At 41.2% G+C, this 25,437-nt stretch overlaps 1 protein-coding gene across 1 annotated transcript in view; it reads right to left on the bottom strand.

Annotated features, from left to right (window-relative positions):
* Positions 1 to 25,155, bottom strand: part of rhoj (ras homolog family member J) — a 50,601-nt gene extending 25,446 nt beyond the window's left edge. The window contains exon 1 of the mRNA XM_060829342.1: positions 24,605 to 25,155. Coding sequence (XP_060685325.1) covers positions 24,605 to 24,779 — 175 coding nt within the window. The 5' untranslated portion in view covers positions 24,780 to 25,155. The remainder of the gene's footprint in view (positions 1 to 24,604) is intronic.
* Between the last annotated feature and the right edge of the window lie 282 nt (positions 25,156 to 25,437).

Below are 25,437 nucleotides of genomic sequence, written 5' to 3'. Positions count from 1 at the left end.
AGACACCACCCACGCCCTCCACCTCCTCCAAGACTTCCGTTTCCCCACCCCCAACGTCTCATCTTCCCCATGGATATCCAATCCCTCTACACCTCCATCCACCATGACCAGGGCCTCCAAGCCCTCCGTTTATTCCTCTCCCGATGTCCCCAACAGTACCCTTCCACCGACACTCATTCATTTGGCCGAACTGGTCCTCATCCTTAACAATTTCTTCTTCGAATCCTTCCCAATTCCTCCAGACCAAAGGGGTAGCCATGGGCACACATATGGCCCCCAACTATGCCTGTCTCTTTGTTGGCTACGTAGAACAGTTGACCTTCCGTAATTACACCAGCACCACTCCCCACCTCTTCCTCCGCTACACTGATGACCGCATTGGCGTCACCTTGTGCTCCCTCGAGGAGGTTGAGCAATTCATCAACTTCACCAACATATTCCACCCTGACCTTAAATTTACCTGGACCGTCTCTGACAGCTCCCTCCCCTTCCTGGACCTCTCCACCTCCATTAATGATGACCAACTTGACACTGACATTTTTTACAAACCCACTGACTCCCACAGCTACCTGGATTACACCTCTTCCCACCCTACCGCTTGCAAAAATGTATTCCCAATTCCTCCGCCTCATCTGCTCCCAGGAGGACCAGTTCCACCACAGAACACACCAGATGGCCTCCTTCTTTAGAGACCGCAATTTCCCTTCCCATGTAGTTAAAGATGCCTTCAACGCATCTCATCCACATCCCGCACCTCCGCCCTCAGACCCTACCTCTCCACCTGTAACAAGGACAGAACGCCCCTGGTGACTCACCTTCCACCCTACCAACCTTTGCATAAACCAAATCATCTGCCGACACCCCCAAAAAGACCCCAGCACCAGGGATATATTTCCCTCCCCACCCCTTTCCGCCTTCCGCAAAGACTGTTCCCTCCGTGACTACCTGGTCAGGTCCACACCCCCCTACAACCCACCCTCCCATCCAGGCACCTTCCCCTGCCACCGCAGGAACTGCAAAACCTGCGCCCACTCCTCCTCCCACACCTCCATCCAAGGCCCTAAAGGAGCCTTCCACATTCAAAGTTTTACCGGCACATCCACTAATATTATTTATTGTATCCGTTGCTCCTGGTACGGTCTCCTCTATGTTGGGGAGACTGGACGCCTCCTAGCAGAGCGCTTTAGGGAACATCTCCGAGACACCCGCACCAATCAACCACATCGCCCTGCGGCCCAACATTTCAACTCCCCCTCTCACTCTGTCGAGGACATGGAGCTCCTGGGCCTCCTTCACCGTCGCTCCCTCACCACCACTCGCCTGGAGGAAGAACGCCTCATTTTCTGCCTCGGAACACTTCAACCTCAGGGCATTAATGTGGACTTCAACAGTTTCCTCATTTCCCCTTCTCCCACCTCACCCTAGTTCCAAACTTCTAGCTCAGCACTGTCCCCATGACTTTTCCTACCTGCCTATCTCCTTTTCCACCTATCCACTCCATGCTCCCCCCCGACCTATCACCTTCATCCCTTCCCCCACTCACCTATTGTACTCTATGCTACTTCCTCCCCACCCCCACCCTCCTCTAGCTTATCTCTCCACCCTTCAGGCTCTCTGCCTTTATTCCTGATGAAGGGCTTTTGCCCGAAACATTGATTTTACTGCAATTCGGATGCTGCCTGAACTGCTGTGCTCTTCTAGCACCACTAATCCAGAACCTGGTTTCCAGCATCTGCAGTCATTGCTTTTACCTCATTAAAGTCCTAATCCACTTATGAAATGCAGACAGGCAGAAATAAAGATATTGTTATTGGCAGAGGAAAAGATTGGGACGGCAGTTCAAGAGACCTGTTCTTTTTGCTGACCAGAACCCTGCTTATCAATGTTCCTTCTGTGAATACTTGTTTGCAGGAAGTGCAGCTCACAATTCTAAGAAGGTCCTAACTTATTGGGAGTGCTGCTTCACAGCATTAGGGACTCAGGTTCAATTCCAGTGGGTTAGCCATGGGAAATGCAAGGTTACAGGAATGGGGGGCGGGGGGGGGGGGGAGGTGGGAAAGAGGGGGTGGAGGAGGAGGCAGTCTGGGTTGGATGCTCTTTGGGGTTGGAAGGGGGCCATGTGACTCGATGGGCTGGATGGCCTGTTTCCACACGGATAGTAAAATTTATTAGTTGCTCTAAACTGTGAAGTTGGAAACAACTGGCTCTCTTCAGGCTTTAGTTACTTTTTACTACAAAGCAAAAACAGGTCTCTCTCTCTCTTGCCCCCAGCCCAAACCCGAGAGATCACATGGCTTCTGAGCCATTTATTCAAACCCACAATGTGTCCAGATACTTGTGGGTCAATCACAGCTGTTGGCTTGCAAGAAGGACTTCTGTCATCAAGAGCTTGTTATTAGTCCACAAACCAATCAGCTACTTGTCACCAGCTGAAGCTCCATTCATACACATCTAACTCCAGCTCATCTGCAAACTGGACCTTCCCTCCCACTGTTTGAACAAACAGCTGTGTAAACAGCACTTACAATGAACGCAGTCTAACTGATTTTTAAGAAAGGGAAGCAATCCTTCATTGATCCTTGGCTTTTAAAATATTTCTTCATTCATTTCAGTTCAGTCAAAAATACCGAAACAGAAACTTTCAGCTTAATCCGGGCAACAGAATAAGCTGAGGGTTAAATGATCAGATAATTTCTTGCTATATATATGAGGCAAACTCCAAATGGGCTTAGAGCTGTGACTTAGTCCTGAAAAAAGTGCTGAGTCTATCATGGAAGTGTTCTTATACAGTGGTAACACGAGTGATATCCACTATGACAAGGGTGCTGCTGTGAAACCAATATGGTTTGGCCTATCATGCAAGTGTGTAAATTTTAGTGCTGGTGTGGTAGTGTGTACGGAGGCCAAATGTCCCAAACTTTGGCTGACCTAATCAAACAAATAGTTTATCCCTTCAGCTATCTGCAACAGGCAAGGTACTTACAAAGCTCTAAACATTAGATGTGATTCCACAATTGGAGAACACTGTGCTAAGCATTATGCAGACAACCAATTCAGGATTGACAGTCAGGCACATGTTTTGCACACAGGGCCTTGTACACATATGGCATTTGTTTCAACTGAACAAAATAAGTAATGGCCATTCTCTGGTTCATTCCAGAGGGCAAATGCTTTGACAAATCAGTGTCAGCCTGGTCTAAATTTAAGCAAAGCTCCACAGTATCAACTGATTTGCCCTTTCTTCATGACAACACCTTCACCATAGTCCACTCAATAAATGACCAGCATGCTCTTCTCATGTGGTGTAAAAACATTACCCTTTCTTGTGAAATGCTATGAGAACAAGCTGAAAGGTTTTGACAAAGTGTCTGCTTTTCAAACAACACAAGTTCTGTACTACCAAATGATTAATATGAGGATATGTCTGGTGATTCTGATGAATACACTCATCATGGTATTGACCCCAATGGTCTGGCACTATTACCTTAAAGAATTGAGGTGGTGAATGGAAATTATCCCAGCCCCAGCATGTCCCCAATCCCACCCCCCATAATTTCCCCGGTGATAGGGCCACTGCACAAAATTCTACCATCGAGAGGGGCTGGCTGGCCAACCATTAATAGCATCACGAATTACTCCGGTGCTGCCTGTCACAGATTTCAGACAAATGAAGCTGTCAGACAAACAACCTAATCTTACATCAATAGTAGTGCCTGACTGACTCTGCCAAGAGAAGTCAACTATCACAATGCAGCATCCAAAACTGAGGATGAATGACAGTAACTTTACAAACAGCATACTCATGTTAGCAAGAATAAGTCTGAGATACAAAGATAGCAATGGGCAGTCAGAATTAACTATTCTCTCCTGAATTCTAGAAAGTACAAGGAAGTTGCGCTCAGACGTCCCAACCAGAAATTGAAGCTGATTTTGGACTTTTTAAACTGGGCGGCACAGTGGCACAGTGGTTAGCACTGCTGCCTCACAGCGCCAGAGACCCGGGTTCGATTCCCGACTCAGGCAACTGACTGTGTGGAGTTTGCGCGTTCTCCCCGTGTCTGCGTGGGTTTCCTCCGGGTGCTCCGGTTTCCTCCCGCAGTCACAAAGATGTGTGGGTCAGGTGAATTGGCCATGCTAAATTGCCCATAGTGTTAGGTAAGGGGTAAATGTAGGGGTATGGGTGGGTTGCGCTTCGGCGGGGTCGGTGTGGACTTGTTGGGCCGAAGGGCCTGTTTCCACACTGTAAGTAATCTAATCTTGTATATTAGTAGTGTTTTACTTTGGATATTAGCACCCAGCTCCAGCTAATTACACTAAACTATATATCTGATCTTCTCAGACACATAGAAATTTACAGACAGGTTGAAAACTGGGACTTAAAATGCTAGCTAATGCTTACCACTTTCCCAGAATTTGACTGAAAAAGTCACTATTTAACAGACAGCTGTTGAGTAGGAAGACTGCGTCCGCCGTTATAAAAAAAGCAAAAAAAAAACTGAGCTAACATTTGTATGCTGCAGCAGTAAGCAAAATACACAAGATAAATCAGTGAGCCTTATGTCTATTGTAGGAAAGGTTTTGGAAGGGATTAAAAGAGATAAGATTTATAATCATCTTGCAAACAACAATTTGACTGGAGATAGTCAACATGGTTTCTTCAAGGGCAGGTTGTGTCTCACAAACCTCTGAGTTTTTTGAGAAGGTGACCAAGCATGCAGATAAAGGGTAGAGCAGTTGACGTTTTATACATGGACTTCAGTAAAGCCTTTGATAAGGTTCCACATGGTAGGCTGTTGGAGAAAATGCAGAGGATGGAATTGAAGGTGATTTGGTAGTTTGGATTAGAAACTGGCTTCTTGAAAGAAGGCAGTGAGTAGTGGTTGATGGAAAATATTCAGCCTGGAGTCCGGTTACTAATGATGTGCCACAAAGATCTGTTTTGGGACCACTGTTTGTTATTTTTATAAATGACTTAGACGCAGGCATAGGTGGATGGATTAGTAAATTTGCAGATGACAATAAAGTCGGTGGAGTAGTGGACAGTGTGGAAGAATGTTACAGGTTGCAGAGGGACTTGGATAATCTGCAGAATTGGACTGAGAGGTGGCAAATGGAGTTCAATGCAGCTAAAGGTGAGGTGATGCACTTTGGGAAGAATAACAGGAAGGCAGAGTATTGGGTCAATGGAAAGAGTCTTGGTAGTGTGGATGTGCAGAGGGATCTTGGAGTCCATGTACATAGATCCCTGAAAGTTGCCACCCAGGTGGTCAGTGCTGTCAAGAAGGCATACAATGTGTTAGGTTTCATTAGTAGAGGGATTGAGTTCCAGAATTGCAATATCATGCTGCAACTATACAAAACGCTGGTGCGGCCACACCTGGAATATTGTGTACAGTTCTGGTCCCCATATTTCGGGAAGGATGCGGAAGCATTGAAGAGGAGATTTACCAGGATGTTGCCTGGTCTGGAGGGAAGGTCTTATGAGGAAAGGCTGAGAGACTTGAACCTGTTCTCATTGGAAAGAAGGCAGCTAAGAGGGGATTTGATAGAGACATATAAGATGATCGGAGGATTAGACAGGGCAGACAGTGAAAGTCTTTTTCCTAGGATAATGACGTCAGCTTGTACGAGGGGGCATAACTACAACTTGAGGGGTGATAGATTTAAGACAGACGTCAGAGGCAGTTTCTTTACGCAGAGAGTGGTAAGGGCATAGAATGCCTACCTGCTCATGTAGTCAACTCAGCCACATTAGGGAAATTTAAACAATCCTTGGGTAAGCACATGGATGATTTTGCGATAGTATAGGGGGACAAGCTGAGAATAGTTCACAGGTCGGTGCAACATCAAGGGCCGAAGGGCCTGTTCTGCGCTGTATTGTTCTATGTTCTAAACTCCTGAACACTAAAACGTAATGCCTGAAGGAATTAAGGTAAACGAGACAGCAAATTTACAACAAGAATAGACCTATTCTTCAATTCTGTTCCCTCAGCCCTTCATTGGCTACAGTGTCTTGGGCTTCAAGGTTTAAAATCCCCTTTATAGAAGTAGCACCTCTTCTTACAAAACACAAACACATTCACAGAAGAGAAAAACAAGTTAAAGAAATCAGGCATTGCAGTACACACACACTAAGTATTCTTCCACAACACAAAGTGACTAAAAGTCAATTTCATTTGCAAAGCCATGTGTAGGAAATCAAGTCGTCAGAGAACCCAAAAATATTAAGCAATTAAAAAAAAACTACTTGGACAGAAATATAAAAAGGCCTATAGCTTGCAGCTTTGTTTCCACTCATTTGCACACTTTCCAATAGCTCAGGGTTTCCTGTACACTTGCAGTTAACTCAGAGTGACACATAAATACATGTCAGTGATTTATTAATTTACATATGAAATGTGGAATACCTGGTAGGAGCCACAAAGATAAAAGGGTCAGATTGTTGTATTATCAACAAGCCTCCATAGACCTCTAGAAATATCACGTGGAACCCATTTCTTGTCAGCTTCCACTTTTACAGAGATACAGAGGAACCTCAATTATCGGGCATTTGATTATCCGAATATCGGATTATCTGGCAAGATCACATGGTCCCAATGCTTGGATAAACTATATTATCCAGCATTCAAGTAACCAACTGAAATACTGCTGACCAGTGTTTTTCAGATAATCGAGGTGCCTCTGTACTCTGGAAAATAATTCACACAACTCAAACTCTGCAAAGCTACAAAAACACAGTGCTGAGTTCAAACGGTCCCCAGTTTGGCTGCTGCAAGGACTTGACCTAAAATGCTGCAGCCACAAACTGATGAAAGAGCCATGTGCTTTTGAAGGATGGATACAATCTGTACAACTATTATGACGTGATATTTTTAAGACAAACTGCAGCTGTCATTGGAAGTTGAAAATCGTCCCTGCAATGTAGTGCAGGATAACAAAGAACACTAGCATCTGGTTTTGCAGTTTGAGTTCTTTGTTGACATTTCCCCTGAGGCTGATAATACATTATTATGAATACTTGACAGTTTCCAATGTTACAATCTCAGTAGACAGGGACTGAGCTTGTAGTTTGATTGACAATTAAGGAAACTGGTAGAATTTTTTTTAAGGAAGAAAAGATAATTGAGATTTGCCTATTTTGGGTACTGGAGGATTGGCTGTGAAGAAGGAGGGGCATCTGCGGTTGGATGGTAGGTATAGGGTGACATTGGCGAGGAGTGTTTTGGGGCCATGGCAGTTGTAAAGGCTATGAGGACTGCAAGGCTGACCAGATTCTAAAAACATTATGGAGTCCTAGAGAAGCCTCTAGCCAGCACACCTTGGTACTCATTCAGCCCATTGAGTCTCTACTGACCCTCCAAAAGGACATCCCACCCAGACCCACTCCCCCACCCTATCCCCGTAACCCCACATTTACCATTGTTAATCTCCCTAACCTGGACACTATGGGTGATTTAGACGGCCAATCCACAGCCTTTGGAATGTGGGAGAAAACCCACCTCCTAATGAACACATCAATTGTTGTGCATTGGAAGATTGCTCAATTATTTCTTGGCATCCTTGGCAAGTCTGATGAACCCTTTTGGGGATCTACAGATCCCATTTGGAGAAATACTGGCCAAACAGGACAGAGGGATATGCGCCAGGTGCTGGCAGGTGGGACTAGACTGGGTTGAGATATCTAGTCGGCATGGATGGATTGGACCGAAGGATCTGTTTCAATGCTGTACATCTCTATGACCAGTGAGGGAGCACCACCATCTCCAAGTTCTCCACTATGCGAGGCACCATCCTGATGTTGAACAACATTCTCTTCAGTATCAACTGGCTTAAAAATCCCAGAACACCCTTCCCCAATAGCACAGTGAATTTTCATTTGTTCAAGGGAGGGCAGGTTCTTAAATATTTTAAATGCTTAGAATGAGATGCAAAATAAGAGCATAAGACCATAAGACATAGGAGTGGAAGTAAGGCCATTCAGCCCATCGAGTCCACTCCGCCATTCAATCATGGCTGATGGGCATTTCAACTCCACTTACCAGCATTCTCCCCGTAGCCCTTAATTCCTTTTAACATCAAGAATTTATCAATCTCTGCCTTGAAGACATTTAGCGTCGCAGCCTCCACTGCACTCTACGGCAATGAATTCCACAGGCCCACCACTCTCTGGCTGAAGAAATATCTCCGCATTTCTGTTCTGAATTGACTCCCTCTCATTCTAAGGCTGTGTCCACGAGTCCTAGTCTCCTCGCCTAACGGAAACAATTTCCTCGCGTCCACCCTTTCCAAGCCATGTATTATCTTGTAAATTTCTATTAAATCTCCCCTTAAATCTTCTAAACTCCAATGAATACAATCCCAGGATCCTCAGCCATTCCTCGTATGTTAGACCTACCATTCCAGGGATCATCCGTGTGAATCTCCGCTGGACACGTTCCAGTGCCAGTATGTCCTTCCTGAGGTGTGGGGACCAAAACTGGACACGGTACTCCAAATGGGGCCTGACCAGAGCTTTATAAAGTCTCAGTAGCACAACAGTGCTTTTATATTCCAATCCTCTTGAGATAAATGACAACATTGCATTCGCTTTCTTAATCACGGACTCAACCTGCATGTTAACCTTTAGAGAAACCTCAACTCGCACTCCCAGATCTCTCTGTACTTTGGCTTTACGAATTTTCTCACCGTTTAGAAAGTAGTCTATGCTTTTATTCTTTTTTCCAAATTGCAAGACCTCGCATTAGTTTGCCAAGGCACTTTACAGCCAATGAAACAGCTACACCTCAGACTGCCATGGTTCAAGTAAGCAATTCACCACCATCCCTCCCAATTTTGTAATTTTCAATGACCAAGTGGATGGAAGATTATCAGGAATATGCAGGAATGTACAGTCATGGTTAAAAATCAGATCAGCCAAGATTTATTTTTGGTTTTTAATTCACATGTGGGATGCAGATGTGCTATGATTTACCTACTTGTGACCACCTACATTTCGCTTCTGGGATTGAGAAGTCTGGCTCTACGCTGTGCTCAATACCCTATTCCCGAAATACAAATAAGCAGTGTACGTTTTAAAGCATGGGGATACGCTGAGGCAGGACATTTTACCGAGGTAAATAGTTTGAGTCAGGAAAATTTGGTTAATTTTCTTACTAGATAGAGTGGCACAATAGAAGGCAGCATGTCCCAATCTATCACACCCGCAATGGATCTCACCCAGTAGGTTCTCAGACAAGGCCCAGTGCCATTGAAGCAATAAAGTAAATCCTGTTAGTCTATATAAGACACATACAAAAATAATGGAAAACCCTTTCAAAGCTGCAAGAGGTCTTAAAATACTCAAATCTTCAAAAGCTGTTAATATTAAATCCTGCCTTTTTATGATGCCAGTGCTGTAGCTTTAATACAGCAGATTACATGATACTTTTTCCTCTGAATTGCTGAAATATCTGCTGTTTCCTATCAAAAAAACCCTGCAAAATGAAATGAGGACATGCCACAAGCCAATGGACTAGCCACACTCCCATACATCAGGAGCATTTCTGAACTGACAGCCAGACTGCTGCGATCACTAGGACTCATAACAGCACACAAAACAACAACCATTCTCAGACAACAACTCACCAGGACAAAGGACCCGATACCCAGCATGAGCAAAACCAACGTAGTGTACAAAATCCCATGCAAGGACTGCACAAAACACTACATCGGACAAACAGGAAGACAGCTAACAACCCGCATCCATGAACACCAACTAGCCACGAAACGACACGACCAGCTATCCTTAGTAGCCATGCACTCAGATGACAAACAACATAAATTCGATTGGGACAACACCACTATTATAGGGCAAGCCAAACAGAGAACAGCCAGGGAATTCCTAGAGGCGTGGCACTCATCCGCAAATTCTATCAACAGACACAACGACCTAGACCCTATATACCGGCCACCACAGTGGTCAGCAACTGACAACCGGAAGCGGCAGATTCAAACCACTATAAATGCCAGAGGAATCAGCACAGAAGCGCTTCACAGGAGGCTCCCAAGCACTGAAGATGTCACCTAGAAAGAGGACGAAACGTTTGCAACAAAAACTCCCAGCTCGGCGAACAGAACCACAACAACAAGCACCTGAGCTACAAATCTTCTCATATATAGATTATGTTAAATATTCAACAAATAGCAAGTTCTATTTGCATAAAGATAAATACACTTGAATTACACTGGTTACTTCTTACAAATACAAGAATTTAAAACATTGCAACTTATTGTATGATGGCTTGAACTGGAGGCTACTTTTGTAACAAGATTTCAGCTGCTTAGCTTATGGTTTGAACAAAACTTTCCTCTTGAAAATTGATTGTCAATACTTAAGTCTGCAATGCCAAATGCCTTATTTTAGTTAACACGGTCAATGAAATCACAAACACAAGGGCAACAGAATGAATAACCTATAATATGATATTAACTTCAGTTCATATTTTATATTTTGGTCTTAATTTGGCAAGAGGCCATCTTGGACACCAATATACAGAAAAAATCATTTCATTTCTGATTCATTGATGTATTAATTAACAAGATTGGCAACATTTAGTTAGTGATGGATTTCAACATACACATTTATCATAATCAAATACAATAAACTCCCATTTACCCAATATACTGTATATATGCAATGGCGATGCTGATTACATGAATTTGCAGATTGTATGAGAATTGCTCTTCTTGAAACCCAATACAGTGCACTCTTGTGTTCCTTAAACAAAAAAAAATCTTACCTCTAAATTGGATTGCAACATATTTGCTGGGTTCTGAATACTCTGATTGTATGTCATTAGGATCATCAAAAGAACGAAAATGTGCTTCTTTAGCAGCAGTTGTTGTCAAGGAGATGGGGATTTAGGCCTAATCACTCTCTGGAATCATTTTTAAATTTTCAACCTTCTCCAATCTTTTTCGTATTTCCATTTTCTGTTTCAATGTCAAAACCACATGCCCTTGTGTTGGAACTCTTAGGCAACTTTGTAGATTGGTGAGTGAAAGATTTTGCATGTAACACAATCACAAATTCAACTAGGTGTCATGGGGCCTACATGAGGGGAGACGACAGGCAGCACTAAGAACTAACACATAAGTGAGCATATTCACATTGGAAATTGGCAGTTTTTTGAAGGAACTTGGTAGATTTTCTTTTAAAGTTTTCCTGGTTGCATGAGAATTCCAAATAATGGGGAATGCTGCTTAACCCAGCAAAATAAGTTGTTCAATCACACCCTTTAAAGATGTGGAAGTTTAAAAAGTGATATGTATGCTTGGAGGTTTGAACAAGATTTTCACAAAGTTAATATGTACATGTATGTTACATGGTTATCTGCAGTGACTGTCCCTGAAAAATATTAACACTTTTGGAGATTAATCTGAAGTGTCAATAATAAGTGAAGTTTAATACATTTGGTGGACTTAAATGAATTGGAGAATCAAAAGATTAGGTGAAATTTTAGTCTCAAATTTGAAATTTTAGAGTTTTGAATTATCAAGATTTATGGGGGAGGTTTATTCACTGTTATTCTTAATTTGTACAATGCCCGAATTCCTTCACCAAAAAAAGTTCCCCTTTCCTGTCAAATATAATTCAGCTGCTTACTTGCTACACACATTCCTTATGGATATTTTCATTTTTGGTTGGGAGGGGAAGGGAGCAAGATTCAGACAAAAAAGATTTCAGCAAAAGGATGAAAATTGGGCATCAGAGGCATGGAAAAAGAATAGAATCAACATATATCAACAAGAATTATTTTGAGAGTGGAATCTAGTGTAAGGAAGAGTGTGAACAGAACTTTATACCCATGCTAAGTTTCTCCAGTAATTTTTGTTTTTGTTTTACAACCAGAGTTAATCAAGCTTTAGGAATTAAAAACTAGCCAAGAGATTATTAGGTTATCTTCATTCATGGTATGTGGTGTTACTAGCAAGGTCAGCACTGTCCTATTCTGGATTGTAGTCACGATGTGAAAGTGCTGGTATTGGACTGGAATGGACAAGTTGAAAATCACACAACACCGGGTTGTTCGTTGTTCAAAATGTCATTTCAGTTGCACGACACTGTGATCTTTTGCTACAAATTCAGTGTCTTATGATCCTGTTCCACAGTTACATGTGGAAGGTAGCACTCCAAAAGCCAGCACTTCCAAATAAACTCATTGGACGATAACTTGGTGCTGTTTAACTTTTAAGTTGTCCATTCTGGATTGTAAGAGAATGCATCACCATGTCACCTTCTTGACCACTACAGTTCTTGTGCATTCATACCCAAAAAGTTAGGGATTTTCTGGATATTGACCCAGCAGTAATTCTATTCTACTGTGTCAGGATAGTGCGAGCCTTGGAAAGGGAGATTTCAAATGATAGGTGTTCACTCATATCTAATGTTCATGCCCACTCAGCAGTAGGTGTTGCAGTTTTGGGAGGGCTAATCGAAGCAGCCTTAAGTTGTCACAATGTATTCTGCAGATGACATATGCTGCAGCCATGGAAAGCATGAATGCCTAAGGTGGCATGGTGTGCCAAGGGTTGGCCCCCAGCTTGGTGGCCTTAATTCTTTGCGTGGTTTGACACAATGGAATGACTTTTTAAGAGGGTGAACACATCTCTTTATTTCAGCCTAAGAAAGTGATAAGGTGTGTATCATGGTGTGGACTTCGGGGATGTGGGCTGAAAATTATGCTTAAGAATCAAAATAGTGAATAACATTGAGAAATCGGTTTTAAAAGATAGCAGATGCTGGAGATCAGAGCTGAAAATGTGTCAATGTGTAGACAGAAACCAATTTTTGTTGTATATGAATCTGCCAAGGGGCAATGACTAATCTGAGGAAGATATCAAAGTGTATACTTGGAGTTGACGAAAGGAGAAAAGCTTGCTTTAAGAAAAATATTGTAGATGGTAGTTTTCAAAATGGAGGAAACCAGGGGGTGAAGAAACTATTTGCAAAGAATAAAATCATTCCAGGAAAATATTGTTTTCTACAGTAAATTGTTAGAACGTAGCATTGATGGTCAAAGTGGAATCTATAATTTTTAAAGCTACTTTCGTAAGTGAAGGAAAGCATTAAATGAATTCGGGAAAGAGAATGGGATTGACAAAACAGTACTGCACTTACTCTAAGCAGCATAAATTGCCCCATTGATAGTACTGCCAGATTTGGTATTCTACAGACAACTTGGATACCTTAGGAGAATGAAGGCAAATCATTACCATTTTAAAATGTCAAAATTCTCAAAGTGGGATGACAGTCAACAATTTACAGTGACTATTAGCAAATCTCACAAATAATTCAAAAACAGGATATGTAACTTTATAGTTCAAATACATCTCAGTATGATTTGTCAGCAATTTGCACATTGATTAACAAGTGTACAGGACAGCGGTGTGAGGTGCCCCATTTAGGATGAAGTATTTTTACTAAAATTAGCACGACAGAATAAACAGGATATGACATTCCAAATAGGGGAGAAAGTGAGGTCTGCAGATGCTGGAGATCAGAGCTGAAAATGTGTTGCTGGAAAAGCGCAGCAGGTCAGGCAGCATCCAAGGAACAGGAAATTTGACGTTTTGGGCATTCCTGATGAAGGGCTTATGCCCAAAACGTCGAATTTCATGACATTCCAATTGTAAGGAAAGATTATACAACATGGAAAGAATTGTAGTCTCTAAAAATACAAAACATACTTTCAGTAAGTGCTAAGACCAACTCCAGTGCTAATTAATGAAAAACTGACAATACTGTCTTCAGTAATTGTATAGTGTATAATGTGTGACAAAATTATAACCCAAAATAAAGCAATAACTTTTAAAAGATGCTTGAATTCCCAGTGACCAACTTAAATTGCACAGTACGATTTCACATTTTAACACTTTTAGAGTCACAAAACAAAACCTAAAAGCAACATCTATACTTAGTGGGTAGCTAATACTTTAAATTTAGAGAAAAAGATAACTATTATTGATGTCTTCACATGATGATGACCCCATGCAGCACATTAGAGCATGCTTACCACAAGAGTGTTTCCTGGAAAAGACTGCTGTCTAAATTCTCCTCTAGTGGGTTCACTTTTCCCTGTTTTTCAGAATTGTAACATCTCATAACAAACATCCTTTCCTTCAAACCAGAGAATTTATGGACTGACTTTAAGTATATATGTCGGACTTGGCTGATTCCATCTCGCAAAATCAAAAATGTGAATCTTTCCATGCCCTTCAACTGCTGCGTGTTGCCATTCTTTGATTAGTGGACAAGCATTCTGCCTTGTAGATAACAAGGAAACCATCCTTTTCTCTCTACAGACCGCAGCACTGCTCTTCCGCGTCTCTCTCTCCCTCATTTTCTATCATTTTGAACTGCTCAAAACTATCTGAAAAAAATCTGCTTTTACCTTTTATGGTGCTCAACACAAGCATAGACCTCAGTAGATAACATGATCATCATTACTCTATTTCACCCTAAATTTGAAGACGCAGCTAAACATAGCCACCCTGTAAAACATCATATTTGCAACAGAACTAAGGATACAAGAGAAGTTCAGTGCAAATAATAATGCTCGCCCTCAAAACTTTCAACCACAAACCAACATTGGAAAACATTTATCTGCCTGAGCACTTCATATAACAGATTATAGTTCTCATTAAAATGTTCAATAAATAGTGTCTAAACATCAATTATTTTTCCATTTGCTTTTTGTTTTGTTAATTTGAAGCGCTTACTGTGAATAAAGTTGAATCTCAGACAAAATATTCATAACTTTGAAAATGGTTGGTCTCATGCGTCTAGGCAAATCAGATTCCATATCATTAAATATTTAATAAATGTGCTGATGCCTGCATACTAAAGTCAGTGGAATGTTATAAAGCACATGAAAGAGAGAGAATGAGAGACAGCAATGATTCAAATAAGTTCCTTTGAATTTACTAGTGAAATTGTGGTCATTTAAGACCAAGTTGAAATTTCAAAGAAAACAAAAGTAAACTACCCCAATACAATGGACTGAATTGTCTTGGACCAGCTAACTAAAATGCAATATGTTACTAGTGGAGAGCAAACACTAAATTTTTGAGTAAATGACACAAACTACAATTGTTTATGGTGGTTAAAATGTTTTCAATTAATAAATATCCCTCTGAAGATACAGATATATCTGTAAGCATGGCAAGAGGATGAAAATACATCTCAACATTTGACAAATAAAACTGTTTAAGTCATTGCTTAAAAATACAGGGTAGACCATTTAGGACAGAGATGAGGAGAAACTTCTTCACCCAGAGAGTGGTGGCTGTGTGGAATGCTCTGCCCGAGAGGGCAGTGGAGGCCCAGTATCTGGATTCATTTAAGAGTTGGATAGAGCTCTCAAGGATAGTGGAATCAAGGGTTATGGAGATACTGATTAAGGATGATCAGCCATGATCATATTGAATGGTGGTGCAGGCTCGAAGGGCAGAATGGCCTACTCCTGCACCTATTGTCTATTGTCTAATGCCCTTGATAGAATAGTTATAAAAATTGATTAGCATTCCAGAATAAAACCAAATTTATCTCAAGAATCATATTAGCTAAATTGACAAATAATGAAAGGGCTGAAAAGGAAATTATATGTAGTCACAAGATATTTGCTTTAATCCACAGCAGACTTTCTTAGATGAGCAGCATATCTATGGTAACGTATTCATGCAGAGTTTCCCGCTGTCTTTGGTTGCATGATTTATCTCGCATAGTAATTGACCACGATGCACAATGTGAATCAGTTAGGGACCAATTAAATTTTATTCTAAGGCCATACGTCAGGTTACAGTAACCTATCATGTGATTCCATCCTTCCTTTACATATACTGTAAACTCAATTTATTGATTGTTGGCCAGGTGAATTTACTGAACAGTTTATACAACAAGTCATATGTACCAAGCCTTGATCAGTATTATTACACTTTGTTTTTAAGAACTCCCACAACTTTGTTCTCATAATTAATTTAAACTATTTGTTTTTGAAATGTCAAAATTTTTAAAAAGTTAATTCTAAGTAGTCTAGAATTTTCTTCTATAAGTGCTAGTAACATCAGAACAGTATATGTAAACATCTGTAGCAAAATATACAGCATTAAACATCTTGAGATAGAACCTGCCTCACAGAGCTCTTCAATAATCATAGAATCCCTCCAGTGTGGAAACAGGCCCTTCAGCACGACAAGTCCACATAGACCCTCTGAAGACTAACCCACCTAGACCTATCTCGCTACCTATTACTCTACATTACTTATGCACCTAACCTACACATCCCTGAACACTATGGGTAATTTTACATCACCAATTCACCCAAACTGCGCATCTTTGGATTGTGGGAGGAAACCCAGGTAGAAATGTGCAAACTCCACACAGACAGATGCTGAACGATGGAATCGAACCCAGGTCCTTGACACTGAGGCAGCAGTGCTAACCACTGGGCCACTGTGCCACTCATTTGAATGAAACCATTCAAATTTAGGAAATTACGAAATATCACAGCACAAGTCAGTTGTTTTGTTGCCTTATCTTGTACTCAGCTTCAAACTACACCGACAAATATCATGATATATACCCTGCTTGTATTATTCCCATCTCTTACAAGAATTAGTTCATTTCTACCCTTTCTTCTCCAAAAGTCAGTGACAGTTTCCTGGTGAACTGTTCCATAGACAACAATCCTCGCTCTAGTTGTTTTTTTTTCCTTTCTATTCGGATTTTTTTTCTCTCTATTCGGAAGTGGGTGCTGCAAATATGATAAGGCTATTTCACAGCAGGTATCATAACATTGATTGTATTCTTGATGAACTTTCAAATATTTAATCCCCAGAATTTGGGAATGCTAACAGGTTATTTTCCCCCTCCCTTCCCTAACCCCAGGACAATGATGCCAATTGTATACTTTGGCTGAGATTTAGCTAAATCTGCATTAGCTACAAATTGAAGTCGAGAGTGTGGTGCTGGGAAAGCACAGTAGGTCAGGCAACATCCGAGTAGCAGGAGAATCAACACCCCGGGCTAGAACCCCCCACCAGGAGTTGCTGAAGGGCTTATGCTCGAAATGTCGATCGTCCTGCTCCTCAGATGCTGCCTGACCTGCTGTGCTTTTCCAGCACCGCACTCTCGACTCTGATCTCCAGCATCCAGTCCTCACTTTCGACTGGCTACAAACTGAACACTGGATTATCTTGGGCCTCATTGTTCAGCGGCACATTGGGCAAAATTGCCAAGTTACAATAGTGCAATGATGTCTACAGAAGTACTGCTTTGGGATTTTCCTCTCAGTTTTGTTTGGCTCCAAAATAGAGTAACTGTAACGTACAGTAAGAAGTAACTAGCTATGGCACATCAACAGTCAAATATGAACTGCTACTTTGTCCTGATGTTATTCCTTTGACATCCAGAAGAAGAATGAGCAATTGATTGGCTAACTCAATTTTTCAGTAACAATACTACTTTCATAAGAGCTGTACAGTGAAGTTACTGTAAAATGCTGTGCTACTATACCATTTAAACAATAGTCTAAAAGAATATATAGTATACTGGTTGCATAAATTACATGTTCCATTTTCCTGAAGCAGTGATTTATTATCGTAGTTGGATTTTAACCAATTGAGATTATACAATAAACAGCATGTTTCACTGTAATGGAATGCAAATCTAATGTTTACACTCTAAAGGGAATTAAAATAAGAAACCAGCTATTCTTGACAAATTGTACATGCAACATCTGTGAAATACAGAATTGATATTGTATTCAAAACTGGATATTCTCCTATTTACACATCATTTTACAACAGATTCACAGGAACATATTGAACTCAGAGCACTTAATGGTTGTGAGAGTTTGAAACAATAACCTAAAATGCAACAGGAAAACCCTAAAACAAAGGCAGTAGCTTTACAGCATTGCACTAACAGCCAGAGGACTTTAACACATGGAGCTAGTCAGTTAAATAAAATTACAGATCAATTCCACTCAAATCACATTGCCCACAAGTGGAACTTGCCATATGGTAACTCTCCTAACAGTCCCACCAGTGCAAAGTTAACAGAACATATTACCAAAGAAGAAAAATATATTCTGTGGTGTGCTCCAGTAGTGATTGATTGCAGGGTTAACAACATTGGTAACACATTTAATACATTATTGATCTGAACAGTTGATTTTGTGCTAGTGTACTTTCCTTCATGTATAACCCACTTTATGACAGCATTCGCCTTACCCACCCATATTTCAATTATAAACTCTTTTTAATTAAAAATATTTAGTTCATTTATACACCAGTTAAAAATAAAACTAATGTTACATCCAAGGTCAAACCAGAAATGGCAACACAAATTGCCCCACCCAATAAAGTCTGATGTCATGTCATGAACAAAAGTTTATTGTATCTTGCACCAAACCCAACCCTTGATCAGCACATCCTGTATCTTTTGTTGTTTTAAAAAAAGAATCTTACATGGTTGCAGCTTTGCAGCATTTTAGCCTTGGGTTTGTGTCTCAAGCCTATCTTTCAAATCTGCCAATGTGATAACTTGGAAAGAGTTTTTAAAAAGTTCTCAGACCATAATGGGGAAGATGTCAACAAAACAACTCGATTTAACAACTCAGCTCAGTGGTGTTTCCCACAGAAAGAGGTCCCTAACACAATCGCATCTTGTTAAATGTTGTAACCTAATTAAGGAGTACCAGATTGAGAATACCTACAGGGTAATCAACAGTTTAAAGTTACAGTACTTCTAGCACGCTGAAATTCATAAAAATATAGCTAAAATGGGGGTGGCACGGTGGCTCAGTGGTTAGCACTACTGCCTTACAGCACCAGGGTCCCAGGTTCAATTCCAGCCTTGGGCAACTGTCTGTGTGGAGTTTGCACATTCTCCCCATGTCTGCGTGGGTTTCCTCTGGGTGCTCCAGTTTCCTCCCACAGTCCAAAGATGTGCAGGTTACGTAAATTGGCCATGCTAAATTGCCTGTAGTGTTAGTCAGAGGGAAATGGGTCTGGGTGGGTTACTCTTCGGAGGGTCAGTGTGGACTTGTTGGGCCGAAGGGCCTGTTTCCACACTGTAGGGAATCTAATCTAATCTAAATTAGGTACAGCTCTAGGGACATCACAACTGCTTAAAACAAAACCCAAATTGGGAAAGTGTTTCTTATCCTGCTTTCTACTATCTAGATAACACTTTTGTAAGTGGGTATTCTGTCAATGTTAGGCCTGGCTGGTGAGCCCCAGAAAACGTACAGACTGATGCACAGCAACAGAATTCAAGAGAAGAATGGTTATTGGACATGGCAGAGGGAGTAATAGCATACTGAAACTTTGAACTATACTCCCACCAAAAAGCCAATATTTCAGAGGAAGAGAGATAGGAACAAAGCCACAGATGGACATTACAGGCAGCAATTTTAATAACTTATGGAAATTCATTAAATTGTACACAAAATACCTCAGCAATCACATAACATAAAATAGATATTTTGAAGGTGGAGGTAGATTTTTATTTGATAAGGTAATCAATGTTACAGGGAGCAGAGTGGATTGTAGAACTTGAAACACAATGATCAACCATTATCTTGCTGAATGGCAAAAAGAGGTTAAATAGTCTATTTCTGTCTTATTCCAAATGTATTAGAAATCTAGTAAAACTTCAGATGGTTATCTCCAAATTGCTACAATTAGACCTTAAAGGAACAAAGCTTTGGGCCTCAGATGCTCCTTGTTCTGAACTGCGTTCCTGTTTAAAAGAAAACTTGTAGAATAAAAGCTTGTAACATTATGCTGAGAGAAATATAATTAATTATTAGAAATTGTTTAAAACTTTAGAGACACTGGTCTCTTTCGATGTTGCCTGGATTTGGAGGTGGATACAGAGGATTGGAAATCTGCAAAACTACACCCTCGTTCAAAACATCAGAAAGATTGGCCCAGCAATTACAGATCAGTCAGTTTAACTTCAGTGGTCAGGAGACTTCAAGAAACAATTATTAAGTATAGAATTAACGATGACATGGAAAATATGAATAAATACAGAAGAGTCAGCATGCATTTGTTTGGGAAAAATGGTGTCTAACTTCTTGGGAATTTCCCCCCCCCCCAAAGAAGTGACAGACAAGCTTGATAAGGGGAAGGCTGTTGACGTGATATACATGGACCTTCTGGAGATATTTGATAAAGTATCACACAAACTTGAGAGGAAGGCTATAGGTGATGTAATAAAAGGAACAGTAGTAACAGGGATACAAAATTAGCTCAGACATATGAAATAGAAATAATGGTTACTGGGTATTTTTCCAAAGGGAAGGAGGTTTCTAGTGGAGTTCTCCAGGCATCAGATATTGCTTTGGTCAATATAAATTAATAATCTAAACTCGTCTTCTGCACTTCCAAGATCGATAAGTCAGAGGATGGCTCAATAACCAGCAGAATTGTAAACCATCTGGCCTAGCATGGCGATTTCTCAGTGGCCCAGTGTAGTCTCGAGGTGTTTCCTCAAAGCGCTGTCCCACCGTGGCTAGGCACTTAAAGAACGTATTGTTTGAACTTTCAGCTTTGTTTCTTTATTTTCTATTAAAATTAAGAAGGTCTGCAAAGTGTAACTTCTAACCTTACTTTGTACGTTTATGCCATCCTTCACTTACTGCAGTGTTTAACTTTCAGCTTTTTTTCCCTCTCAGTCTTAAGATTCTATACCTAGGTACTTGTACCTAAGATGGTGCCTTTTGTGGCAATATTATACACTTTTCACTGAACTTCTGTGCTTTTACACTTCCATACACATGACGATAAAGATCAAAACAAAAATCAGTGAGGTGGTCATGGAACATTGGTGGAGTGAGCAGATAGGTAGCAGACGAATTAGGATGCAGAAAAGTTGGAGCTGAAGCACCTAGTACAAAGAACTCAAGGCAATAGAAAACAAAAAGGATGCTATTCTAAAGGGTGCATAAGAGTTGGGAGACGTGGACGCATATGTACATGATTTATTAAAAAGATAGCAATACAGGTAGAAAGAGTTATTAATTAATTGAGCAATATCCTAAGTGTCACAAATAGGAGCATAGAGTACAAATACAGCAATCTGGATTAGTGGTGCTGGAAGAGCACAGCAGTTCAGGCAGCATCCAAAGTGCAGCAAAATCGACATTTCGGGCAAAAACCCTTCATCAGGAATAAAGGCAGTGAGCCTGAAGCGTGTTTCCAGCATCTGCAGTCATTGTTTTTACCTCCTTACAAATTCAGCAAGTTATAATGAAATTGTACAATGCACAGGTTAGAACTCAGTTGGATCATGTGTCCCCTTAGAGGAAGGACATAAAAGCATTGTTCATAGAAGAATAATCCTGACAGATTTGAAGAGTTGGGGAGAGCGCAGAGGAGTCTGAGAGAATGGTTCCTCAGATGAGACACTTACATATTGGAAAAGTTGGAACTGTTTTCCTTGGAGACATGGCAAAGAGGAGATTCAACAGGAGTCTTGAAAATCATTGAGGGTCTGGACAGAGTGGATAGGGAGAAACTGTATTGACTTATAAAAGAGAGAGCAGAGGTTTAAATTTTTCACAAAAGAAGCAAATATAATGAAGATAAGATAGTTAAGATAGATAATTGAATGTACGACCTACATATGATGATTATTTAAATAGGAATATTGTCTTTGGAATGTCTCAACTAAACCTGTCCCCACCAGAGGCATTCAAGAGGGCACTGGACAATTATTTAACTGAAACAATGTGCAAGGTTAAAAATAGGGAAAAGATATAGAGCAGCACAATGGCTCAACAGTAATCACTGCTGTCTCACAGTGTCAGGGACCCGGGTTCGATTTCCCCTTCGAGTGATGGTCTGTGAGGAGTCTGCACATTCTCCCTGTGTCTGCATGGGTTTCCTCCCATAATCCAAAGATGTGCAGGTCAAGTCAATTGACAATGCTAAATTGCCCATAGTGTTAGGTGCCTTAGTCAGGGGTAAATATAGGGTAGGGGAATGGGTCTGGGTGGATTACTCTTAGGAGGGTCGGTCCAGACTTGTTGTGCCAAAGGGCCTGTTCCCATACTGTAGGGAATCTAATCTAATCAGACCCATGTCAAAATGCTCAGAGAATTGGTGCAGATACCTTCTAAACTGTAAACTTCTGAGATTAAATATCACACAGCAAGTGCATCTTTACCCTACACTTGAAACCTGTCAGGATTAGCGCAGTGGGAGAAAATGAGGACTTCAGATGTTGATGACCAGAGTCAAGAGTGTTTGGTGCTGGAAAAGCACAGCAGGTCAGGCAGCATCCAAGGAGCAGGAGAATCAAAGTTTCGGGCAGGAGCCCTTCATCAGGAATCGAAAGAGCACAGTGTTAGCCTACACAAGCCCAAAGTTGGAACCCGTACCTATCACTGACTAAGGTGTTCTTGGATCACTGTATGACTAATGAAATACTTCTGAAATGTAGTGAAACATGATAAGGCAATTCAAGCACAGCAAGATGTCCCATTTGGTTTGCTTTCCATAACGCAGAGAAGGTCAACAGGAAACTTGGCAGAGGTGTTCAAAATTATAGTCTGAGCTGATAGAGAGATACTGTTCCAACTGGTGCAAAATTCTACAGCCAGAGTACACCAAATGAAAGCAGAAAAATTGAAGGTGACTTGAAAAAAAACTTCCATTAACAAAAAAACAGCATTATAATCTGGTACGCAATGCCCAAAAGGATGGCATTGGCAGATTCAAACATTGCTTTCAAACTAAATAATTGCAGTGGCAAAGTCAAGGGAGTAGGATCAGCAGGTCTGCTGCTACAAAGAGCCAACACAATCTCAATTGGCCAAATGGCTTCCTTCTATACTTTAACTATTCTGTGATTGCAAAAGCAGTGCAACAGCATTCATATAATTTTATGAGATTTTAACTGAATCATAAACATTGGCCGGAGCTTTGGGAGAACATCACTACTTTTCAAATCGCGCCATTGGATCTTTTGTACTCATTTATGAGGCAAATCACAACTGGTTCAATTTCTCACACGAATATTGATACCACTGAAGGTACAGTTCCCTCTCAGTCCTATGCTAATATGTTTAAATCTCTGCAATGACCCTTAAACTCATGACCTCTGACTCACTAAGAATGCTACAAAGACAACAAGGTTATCATCCAAGTAATAAATTCAATTAAAATGTAACATTTTTATGGCAGATGTTGAACTTCATAATTAATATTTATTGCCAGTCATTTTATTAAAAATAATTGATGGAATGATGTCAAAAATTGAGATAGGTATAAATTAGTTAATTTAACAGATTTATCTGGTTGGCATCGTCTCATGCTCAAAAATTTAAACAATATAATTTAAAAAGGGAATGCAAGAACTGTCCAGTGGGTCAGACAGCATCTGCTATGGGAAACCAGATTAATATTTGAATATAATCTTTGGTCAGAACTGGGAAATCAGCAAACAAAACAAAAATGGAGGAGGTACCAATAGTTAAATTCAGGTGACTAATTTATCACTTAGAAGTTAAAAGGATCTAAAAGTATGCACGTAGCGTTATTTTAAGACCTTTTAAAATATGCAAATATTATATTTATATTAATACAAGTTAAAAAGTAGTGTTATATAATGTAGGTTATATAGTCTGCTCTGAAATTGAAGTTTATTCACTCCAAACAAATTTGCATTATCTTCGTTTCAAATGAAACGGCACAAATTAAACAGAATATGAACAATTTTTTTTGGAGCAAAACCGTCCAGATTTGCTGAATTAAGATCATTTAAAGCATGCAGTAGAAAAGGTGCAATTAGAGCAAGAGTGTGGATTGATTCTGAACCAATATTTTATTCAAGTATTACCGTGTTCGGGAACCTAATGGCGTGCACTAGTACTGTTGTTGAAATCTACATTCATGAAACCTGAGACGAAGTTCATTTGCAACAGTACAACAGCAATCCCACACAATCACAAATAAATATATGGGAATGGAGCCCATACTGGCTAAATGTGTGCTTGCACGCCGCATGCCTACAGCGTGATCATTTACTCCCACCCACAGATCCCGGGGTGAAACTTGGGTGAGGGGGAGGAGAGTGGACAACTTAACTCACTCAACGTAGTTATTGCAATTAATTGAGCCACATGAGCAAGTTTTCCAGGACTTTCCCCCCCCTCTCCCCCCGCGGGAATAGCTATTTCGCTTTTTTCTTGCAAACTCGGATTCTTTTCGCCTGAGATCACTTTATTTACAGGAAAAGCTGCCACCCATAGCATAGAAAATCTAACCCTGCTGAGTGAGCGCCTGGCTGGTCTACTGTGTAGCCATCACTCACCCATCTCCTTATCTTTCCCCACCCCAACCAGCAAAAAAAATCCTCAACCCTCACCCTCCAGTTGGGGTTTAACCCCCCCCCGAGCCCTGGATAGCATCTCGACCTAAACAGATAACAAAGAGGCCAGGCTGGAGAGTAGGGGGGGAAAGAGAGGAAAAATACTTAACCAGGGTCTGGAGGTCAGCCCGGACTCAGAGGCCTGTAGCTGGGCGAGTCACCGGCCTCTCTCTCTCTTACCTGCATAGTGGTCGAACACGGTCGGCACATATTCCTCCGGGAAGGCGTCGTTGGCGTAGCTCATGAGCAGACAGGTCTTCCCCACCGCGCCGTCCCCGACCACCACACACTTCAGCATGTGCCGCTGCTGCTGCTGCTGGGCTGGCGGCCGCTGCTCTTTTCCAGCCCCCGGCATGGTCCTCAGCGCCGGCCACTCGCCATCGCTCTCTCCTCTCTCTCTCTCTCTTCTCGGTGCCGGTCAGTCACTGCCGACTCTTCCAGCCTCCCTCTCCACTCTCAGGAAATGAGTTTCCCGGTAAATCCAAATTAGGAGATGTGCAAAGCAGCGGCTAACACAATGGGAGCTGTGTGTGTGTCACGGAACTGCGCCAGGATCTTTAGCTAAATCCCAAGAGCGTCTGCTTCCTTCCAATTTCTTTCCTAACGCAGGGAAACTGCAAAGGCACGGCTCACTCTTCGGCCTCTTGTCTGTTTTTTCTGTTTCCCCCTCAAGACGCAAGAAACTCAACCTTAAACCTGGATTTCACTCGACGATGCCGGCATGCGAGCTCCATTTCAAGTTGGTGCTGGTGTAATCTGATAGTTCACAGGGAGGGAAGCTAACTGGGTCCAACGACGCAGAGAGAGAGTGGAAAAGCAGCCTGAAATCTTGTAATTCAAATCCCCACGAGAGTTAACCGTGACTCTCATTTAGAAGATGTTTTTTTCAATGTCACAAAAATTTGGTGAGAGATCACATAAATTAAAATCTTTCACAAGGGATGATTGGGAATATGAAAATGATGACCAATTTGCATTCGGATTATTAGGAACCAGTTAAGATGGTGTGGAAA

The sequence above is a fragment of the Hemiscyllium ocellatum genome, chromosome 8 (genome assembly GCF_020745735.1).
Source record: "Hemiscyllium ocellatum isolate sHemOce1 chromosome 8, sHemOce1.pat.X.cur, whole genome shotgun sequence".
NCBI lineage: Eukaryota > Metazoa > Chordata > Chondrichthyes > Orectolobiformes > Hemiscylliidae > Hemiscyllium > Hemiscyllium ocellatum.
This window is presented reverse-complemented; position numbering and strand designations above follow the sequence as displayed.